Genomic DNA, 9,106 nt, shown 5'->3' with positions numbered 1-9,106 from the left:
AGATGTTGTTTAAAGCACAAGCTGGGTGTTTGTTAGTGGAAATGCACAAGTCGTGTGCCCAGGGTCTATTGAATGGGATGAAGAGCTTACATACCCTTGAGGCAGCTCCTGATTCTCCTGCATCTACAGAGAACTGTGATTTTTCTCTTCAGAGAGCTGTCACCTCATGATGGGGAAGAAACTGAAGCTGAGGTACTCACAGAGTCCTGCAGCTCAGCACTGGAGACCTGCAGGAAGGAAATAAACCCCACGGGCTGTAACCCCACTCCTGTTCTTGTCCAATAGAGGAGGACCCTTCTCCAGACAGGAGAGGAACCTCTCAGCTTTGACATCAGTCAGCACGAGGAACAATTTGCTTGCCCTGCAAGAGACATAATTCTTTTGCTAATGGCACAAGCACAGGAGACAGTCCAGGAGGAAGAACATGAAGTGGTGCTTCCTATGGACAAAATAGTAAAGACATTGTATGGCAATGGGAAATGGAGTGAATTGCAGGAAGTGGGGCTGGCACATCTGCAGCTCCAGATCCCATCCTGGGGGGCAGCTGGGTCTGCTGGGGGCTTGTTCTGCTGCTGAGTGTTTGGCTGGGACTAAAACCTTGGGATTTCTTGTATTGGTTTGCAGAGGGCAGGCTGTTGGTCTCTGATGTGCAATGATCAGACAAGTTGGTTAAGTGGGATCTGAGGGAGCTCAGAGGTGAGTGAGGCAGGGGGTGGGGTGACAACAGGAGATGAGGTGCTGGGGATGCCCCCATGGGGATAGGAATATTATTGCTTCTGGAGGTCCATCCCACACCTTTCCATAGACTGGAGAGAAATCTTAAAGAACAAGAAAAGTCAGAAGCAACCAATGCACTTCATAATGACCTCTGATCCACGTGAAGGAGGAGCTGATCCCATTCTGTTCTGCAGATGCAAGGGACCACTAGGAAACTCAGCTTATGTTTGCAAAAATACATTTATTTCTGAAGCATCCGTTTTTGGAAAGAACAGTGTAGGATGAGCTACACACTTGCCATAACAGTGCCTTTGATTTGTTCTCACCTGATAAATAGAGAACTGTAAACACAGCAAACAGCTCCCACTTCACACTACCAAGCTACATAAGCTGCAGTAACACCACGTGAACACTACCCCATTTGGATGAGCAGCTTTTGGCATCCTCACTTATCTGCTTGTAAGATTAAGTTCATAATACTCATCCTCTCACCAACAAGAGGAAAACTACGGCAGCTAATCGGGTTCAATCAGCAGCTAGTCACTGCCTTTGAGAAGAGCTCCAGTGTAATGGTTTTCCAAACCTGGCTGTTGAATTGCCCCCACTTTGTTGTAAAACAGACAAGTAAAAAACTGTAATATGCAGAAAAAAGCTGAATAAGTGAAAATAAATGAGAGGAATCATGTGGTTAAAATATACCCAGCAAGTGTTTCTAGTATTTTATCTGCTTTGTAGCAACATGTGAGATGGTGCCACTGAATGCATTTGTTTTGGAAAGACATGGGTTTCAGAGGGCCTGAATCAGAGCTTTTATTCAGAAAGAGTCCTCTGTTATCATGGGGAAACCACTGTTACACACGCTAGCAGAATTTGGCTTAGGAGCTGTCACATCTTAGGGAAACCTGCAAGGGAAAGACACCTTTCTTCTCTAGTGGATCTGCCCCTGAACCCCTAAAGAAGGACCTGATGGTGTGGTTCCAGCACTTGGCTGAAGGAGCCATGGGGATGAGGACCTGCATGGTGCCACTGGGGTCTCCCAACCCAGCAGCGCTGAAGCTGGGTCTCCACTGCTGGCAGTGCTGTTCCTTGGAGTGTGAAGGGGATGTGGAGTGAGGAAAGATCCCACTGTGCAGAATGTGAGCAACATCACAGCACTGGCTGTGTAAGCAGGGTAAGGCACAGGATGCATCCACAGGTAAGGAGCATGCATGGAGCTGGGTGAGAAGGAGTTGATGAAAAGAGCAGAAAGGAACGAAGCAGTGGTAAGTGTGATGCCCTGAGAGCTGGGGCAGGCAGCAGTGAGCTCACACATCTGTGTCCCTGAGCATGGACAGCAAAACAGTTACTCCTGGCCATTTCTGCATGTGTGCAGAGAAAGCATTTCAGCAGATGCCAGCGTATGGATGAATAATCATCTTTGGCTTGAACAAAGTGCCCTTGGAGTTGGAAAAATGGGAAGAAAAGCTACTAGGATGTTTCCACCATTTCCCATCAAAGCTTTGGGGATTTTCCAGTCCTGCTGGGTCAGGAGTGGGCATCACATCAGTAGGTGCAGTCATTGACTGCTGAGTCACTCCGACACGTTGATCGTAAAGTCTTATTTTGTGTGTATCAAAAGATTTGCTACAAAACTCCCCTGAACAATCGAGGGGTCTTCTGTAATGAAGTTGGTAGTAGAATGATCCTGGATTTCAGATTAAATATTTGAACTCTCTCATGCTGGCTTTATCTCATTCCTTAAATGATGATGCGCTCTCTTTGCTCATGAGTCGACTCCTGATGGCCATGCTGCTGTGTCTGGAGATCTGGTCCTGAAACTCTGAGGTCATAAAGAAATAGAGGATCGGATCCAAGCAGCAGTCCAGACTTGCCAGAGTTAAGCAGAAGGGCTGGGTGTGCAGAGTGATCCTGCGCAGGAGGCAGTCTGTAATAACGTTTTCTTTTACCATCATGTAGAAGAAGAAATTGATGTGATACGGTGCAAAGCACACAAAGAACACGATGGCACAGGTGCACACCATCCTTGAAGCTTTCCGCCCCTCGCTGTTGTTTTGCAGTGGTATCTGGAATCCCTGAAGGGAAACCTTTGTTTTCCAGGTACAGAATACTATAACAATGAGGGGCCCAATGAAGCCAAAGAGCTCCGCGGTGGCCGTCATTGCCACAGTGGCCACTTTGCTCTCGATCTGCCTCACCTCCAGGTCTGCAAAGCAGGTTTTGGAGTTGTTCTGCAGGCGGAAGCTGCGCATGATGGGGAACGGGGAGCACGCAGCGCCCACGAAGAGCCAGACGGCCGCACTGATAGCGATGTCGTAGCGCCGCTTCCAGTCCTTGGCCTTGAAGGGCTGGTATAGGAAGAAGTACCGCTGGATGCTGATGCAGGTGAGGAAGCAGATGCTGGCGTACATGTTGAGGTACTTCAGGTAGAAGCACAGCAAGCAGAGGAATCTCCCAAAAGGCCACGTGCGGTTGATGTAATAGTAAATCCGCAGTGGCAGTGAGAGGACGTGCGCCAGGTCGGCCATGGCCAGGTTGATCATGAAGATGACAGCTTTGTTCTTCTTGCTGATGAAGCGGCACAGCACCCAGAGGGCAGCACTGTTGGCCAGCAAGCCGGGGATGAAGATGATGGTGTAGGTGGCTGCATACAGCGTGGATTTGTATGTTATGTTGGGATCAGAGCAGGTCCAGTTGCTGTGCATCATGATGGGGCTGCTGGGAACATTTGGCACAGGAGGGGGAGTGCGGGTCATTCCTGTGGACAGCAAAAGAAGTGATGGTTGTAAAGGCAAAGGCACTGCAAGAGTTGTCAGTATTCACATTTCCTATCTGACAACACTGAGGCTTAGTAGTCTCCTGTGTAGAACATGCTGCTACCTTCTCAAAGCTGCCCCCTCCAACTATTCCTGCAGAGGAGATAGGACTGCTGCCACAGTGTCAGTCCCCTTGCTGTGCTTTCCAGTTTCCATAAGCATGGGAGAAACTGTGCCACACTGCTCATGAAGGAGCAGGAGGAGCTTCCCATCCTTCTTGCAGCTCTAACCCATCTGTGACATGGTTTCCAGCAAGGAATATATAGGAGGAAGGTGTGTGTATCGTAACTGTTGAGTCCTGACCTGAACCACTGATTGATCACCTGGGGAAAGGACGCAGGCAGCCCTTGGAGCACAGGTGAAGGCAACTGAGCTGTGCAAACCAGAAGGGGTGGAGTCTGGCTGCACCTCTCAGACCTCATTTAAGGGCTGACTGCTAGGGGGGAAGGACCTCTGGTCTGGAGGTCCCTTTTGTCTGGAGTTTTCCCTGTGAGCATAGATTTTTCAGAGATGGGTGAGCACTTTTTCCATGTTACACCTTTCTATTGTACTGTTTTCCTTGACATTAAGTGTCCTGTAACACCATTCCATTGCCTTGATTTTTCTGACTATTACAGTGTGCCACAGCCTGACTTTTGCAAGCAAGCAACCACTCACCCCAGTGATCAAAATATGGATGCCAACAACTGGGTTGTACCTGTGGTTGAGTTACAGGAGTTTGGTTTTTATGGGGTAATTCCCCATGGGGTTCTCATTCTTAGTACAGTGATTCCCTTCCATGTCTAATGCAACGGTTAACATTGAATATTGGCTTCCTGTTTCGTATGGCACTGCAGACACTGCTCCACTGCTTCTGACTCATTTCCTGACAGAGAAACTTGCATGGCGCATCTGCCAGAAAAAGAACTGTCTGTAGGTACATATTAGTAACTCGTCCCCTGTTACTATGGTTTCTTTTCTTTCTGCTGTATACAAAAAGAGATTAGAGCTCTCAGATGATAAAGTGCACAAGTAGTGTTGGTTTCCTTTGTTAAATGGGGCTGCAGGTGGCCCCAGCCCTGGGCCACTAAGTGTCAGCGCCTAGAGGCTTTATTAACAGGAGCTGCTGACAGCTTTGCTTCTCATTTTAACTTCTGTTTCATTTTGCAGAATGCAGCGTTATCTCCTGCCACGTGCTTGGCTTTAACAACTGGGCTACATTTTTCAGCTACACCAAAGAGTAAAGAAATACTGTAGCTGGGGGGACACTGCCAAACCCTTTTTCACTGGGACAGCACAATAACACCGAGGTGTCCCAGGCTGGGTCCATCTGCAGTCCTAGCTGGACATGTCCAGCTCCATCATCACCCTCCAGCTGAGCTCCCACTTTGCCAAGGAGCCAGTAAGCATCACTGTCAGAGTAATTAGCTGTCTGTCTGTCAAGGTCAGGCTGACTGCCCTGTGCTCTGACAAAGCACAGTGCCAGATGGCTGCTGACACCACGAGACTGGGTGCATTTGCAAAACGTTCCGTTTTGAGAACATGCTGCTATTCAAATGCAGGCCAACAGACCTGTGATCTTCAGTGGGGCTGGGGTCAGATGAGTCACAGAAGTCAGTTTGCATGTCGGGGTTCCAAGATGCAGTTAGACTTATTTACATTTCATGTGACAGCTCAGGACTAGGCTGCAACAACAGCTTTCAGAGTAATTGGACTTGGGCTGCTGACTCAAAGTGGCCAACGAACAGAGATATTTAGGGTAAATGTGTCTGGGATGTGTATCTGCTGTAACATGAGGATGATGCACACGCTTGGTCTCACGTCTCACCCTCCATGCTCCAATGGCAGCAAGTTGTGCCCAGATGTGTGGGCTCAGTGGGCTGCAGCATCCTGAGACCATGGCAGAGTCCCCAACATGGAGAGATTTCCCCCCCAGCTTTGTTCTCATCTGCTAATTGTCCACAAGGTGTCAGAGTTAATCAGAACTTAACTTCTTTGCCCAGTTGAAGGCAGTTTTTTAAGCCCCATAGGGACAGATGGAGGGGCTGGGGCTGTCCCAGCAGTGGGGCAGAGGCAATGGCATGGCCACGTTCTCGTGACTTTGTGTTGCTAACTGCTAGGGTGATCTCAAAAAGAACAACTCCTGTGCTGCTGATATTAGGGAGAAAAATGCTCTGGGGATTGGTCCTCCTATCCCTGATGTTTACATGGAGCTAGAGGAGATAGAGAACTTCAGCTTTCAGAGCCTGCAGGCTGCAGAACCTGCTCTATGGAGGGGCAGAAGGTGCACCAGCCCCATCACCTGAGCAAATGTAAGGTTGTGACTGGTGGACAGGGGATGCATGGGGCATCACTGGGGCCATTGGTTGGGGGACAGCCTCTCCTCTGCCTCAACTGGCCTCAGGGCTGGGCATATCCAAGAACATGGACTGAGTGGGATGACCCAGTTGGGTGCAATAGCATGAATGCCATCAATGTGCGTATGGGTGATTGTTGCTCATTGGCACATGATGGGTACTGAGGATGATGACTTCACTGCAGAGTCATTAACAAGGACATGAATCCATCCCTTTAACTAAATTGTATAGGAGGCAATTTAGAAGTGGATGTGAGTGATTAACCTGATCTCAAGGCTCTTGGGAAAGGAAAGGAATTTTCCCGCTCCCTAACTCAAATGCAGCCCTCTTCCTTGATGTGGAAACCTGCCCTTAGGCTTTGCCAGGAGGCACATCAAGTAAGAGCAGAGTATCTATGGCAATTCCCATGGGATCTGGTCTTCAGAGTCTGTGTTTCTGAGGCTGCTGCAACAAGGAAAGACTGAAGCATGCGTATAATTCCTTGTAGCAGGACAATTTGGAAACACAACATGGCACTCTAGGAAAAAGCAGCTTCATTGCCCCCTTCCTCCCATTTGCTCAGATTGGGGGTAACTCTGTGTCCATCCCCCTCAACTCCCTGAGGACAAACACAGACATACACATGCAGAAGCCCCCGCAGTCTGCAATTGGACTTCCTGTCTGCAAAGCTGTTCAGACAGCATTTGCTACCTGAAGTATCAGCAAGGGCTGAAGTCCTTGAGCTGATTTTATCAGCGCTTGTCTCCGCGTGTCACATCAGAAAGTGCTTTTTGTTGCTTCCCCCACACCACATTGTGGGGCAACAGCTCCCAGTATGCAGCTTAAAAATAAGAGAGTCATTAAAAAGAAAATGGTATCAGTACATTGCTATCTAAGTACTGCTTTGCGTGCTTCACTTGGAGTCTGTATTTCTAAGGCTGTTGCAGCAGGGAAATAATAAAGCATGCACATAATTACTTGTAGCGAGATAATTTGGAAACACAACATGGCACTTCCAGGAAAAAGAGGTTCATCTCACTGCAGCACGGTGCCCTGCTGGCTGCCTGCCTGCAGCAGGTTGACCTGATTACAGTATGAATGCCTCGGTCCTCTTTCAGGGCTGTGAGTACCTCATACTTTTGCACTCACACTTCAGTCTGAAATCTCTGCACTCAGAAGTGGAAAGTCATACAGTTACAGGTACTTTTATTTCTTCTGTTTCTCTTCTTCCACGAAGAAAAGAGGAGTGAATCTGGGCTGCTGGATGGGCTGTGTAGATTTCAGTTTGCATTCTGCTCTCATTCCTACTCCCACAGCTGGTTTGGGCACCACAGCCCCAAGGCAGGCACAGTGCTGCAGTGCCATTCCCAGTGCTGGAGGTGTGGGCACAGCAGTGATCCTCCTGCCCACACCAGGGCTGAGCTGGAATCGTGCCTGGAGCAGCCCTCTCCTTCTGCACCACCCACTGCCCAAGTGCTGCTGACCTGTCTGACACAGCACACCCAGTCTGACACCGACTCACCCTCAGTACTTTGATTTGCTTTTCCCTTTTGATTTGCTTTAAGAAATTTCAGATTCAGGGTCCACTCAATGTGGAACTCATCCGTCAATGCCAAATTGCCCCTGGGCTGTGCAGCTGAGCTCTTCCTGAACAAAGGTGAATGCTATTCTGCTGCTCCTCTGACAAAGCCAGGCTTAAAAGCAGCAGTGAATGAAGTAAGCTAAATTTCAGCCACTGTCTGCAGTTGTAACTTTGTAATTTCAGCTCTGAACCTCAGCACTGCTGAGGACAAAGCCACATCCAAGCAGCCCTCTTGCACGTCTCATTGCATTGCCTGCTTCCAACAGTGATGTCTCACCGTTGTGATTCAGGCAAAGAGCAGCATGGATGCTGCAAGGGCAGCATGAGATTATTATTCCTTTAGCAGCAATATAAATTGCTGATAGAAAAAAAGAAAGAAATAAAAAGAAACCCAAACAGATCTTGAGCGGTTCCCCTTGCCAAGTACTGTTTTAAAGTGAAAGATATTCTCAGAGAAATCAGGCAAAGGAATGAATTCTGGGTCCAGCAGTGATCCTGGGGAGCAGCAGGAGTACCAGGAGCTGCCCACGCTGAACTTTTGCCTGCTCTGGTGGCAGCAGTTTCATGCAGCTGCTGTTGAGCCTCCTGCATGCACCCGCGCAGAGGACTGGAGCACCCGGAGGGCTACTGTGCTGAGAGCCAGAGCCTCCCAGACTCTTTCCCTGCATGAGCTGAGCCCAGGGAAAAAGCCAGGGAGGGCAACCCCTCTACAGGAGACCCTAAAAGCTCATTAATGCTTGTTCTAGATCACAAATAGGGAGCATAAATGCAGCCTTACCTTGTCGGACGGCGACCCAGCCGGCGCAGCACTGCGGGCAGGAGGAAGTGCGCCGGTTCGCAGCACCACACCAGCCTTGTTTACACCAGCGTGGCAACCTGCGTGACCTCACGGCATGCTGAAAGGTGCTGTTTTGATATGTCCCTGTGGTGTGCAGCTCTGCTTTGCGGGACTCAACTGCTGGGTTCCCAGCCCCAACTGAGCCGAATCCTGGGTGGGTGTATGCAGTGTTGTCCCAAAATGGGGTTCATGTGCCCTCATCTTTGGGGTTTTGGATCCTTGTGATGCTGCAGGACATCATGAGCAGTGCAGCCCTGCCACCATGCCTCCCCTCCAAGCACAGCACCAAGCTGACCATGCACATGACCCCAAGGTTCCTGCAATCATCTCTGCCCCCATCTCCCAACCAGGGGATTCAGACACAGCCCATGACCGCTCCATCTCACCCACTCCTGTCCCCAGTGGAGCCCAGCTTCCCAATAGCCTTTTATATTGCTCACTTGAGCCTTGCTTGATGTTTCTCTTGCTCGTAATAAGTAGTCTGCTTAGACCAGACCTACTGAAGCTGCTGCCGGCAGTGTTGAGTGTCTGCGCTGCTTAAAATGTTTCCAGCAGTGGGCTGAAATCTCACCTCACCTTTATTATGGAGGTTAAATGGGGTTCAGCCCTTCATTCTCCAATCCGTTGAGTTTTAAGAGTGTGTAGGGGAACACTGTTGTGCCCTTGCCCTGATGGGGGACAGTGGGCATGAAAGGATGGAAAACTAATGGCTCTAATTCAGGCGATTATGGCACACAATGAACATGCCTTAAAATGCCCTGCTGTGCTTTATGGGCTGCCCTGCTTCCATGAATTGTCAAAGGAGCTTGCTAGAAGTCAGGAGATTGTCAGATGTTTATTT

General features: G+C 49.2%; 1 protein-coding gene across 1 annotated transcript; it reads right to left on the bottom strand.

The window, feature by feature from the left end:
- Nucleotides 1-938: 938 nt before the first annotated feature.
- On the bottom strand, nt 939-8,334 carry LOC107312651 (putative P2Y purinoceptor 10). Its single transcript, XM_015860275.3, has 2 exons — nt 8,206-8,334; nt 939-3,472 (listed from the first exon to the last, which is right to left on the bottom strand). Exon 2 carries the CDS (start codon nt 3,468-3,470, stop codon nt 2,448-2,450), a length of 1,023 nt encoding a protein of 340 aa, XP_015715761.2. The 5' UTR covers nt 3,471-3,472; nt 8,206-8,334; the 3' UTR covers nt 939-2,447.
- Between the last annotated feature and the right edge of the window lie 772 nt (nt 8,335-9,106).

This window comes from Coturnix japonica, chromosome 4 (genome assembly GCF_054131305.1).
Source record: "Coturnix japonica strain WE chromosome 4, WE-NBRP24, whole genome shotgun sequence".
NCBI classification, from domain to species: Eukaryota; Metazoa; Chordata; class Aves; order Galliformes; family Phasianidae; genus Coturnix; species Coturnix japonica.
The sequence above is the reverse complement of the archived record's forward strand: the minus strand, read 5'-3'. Positions and strand labels throughout refer to the sequence as shown.

Excerpts from the sequence above, each read along its gene's own strand:
- LOC107312651 (XM_015860275.3), bottom strand. The coding sequence starts at position 3,470 with ATGACCCGCACTCCCCCTCCTGTGCCAAATGTTCCCAGCAGCCCCATC.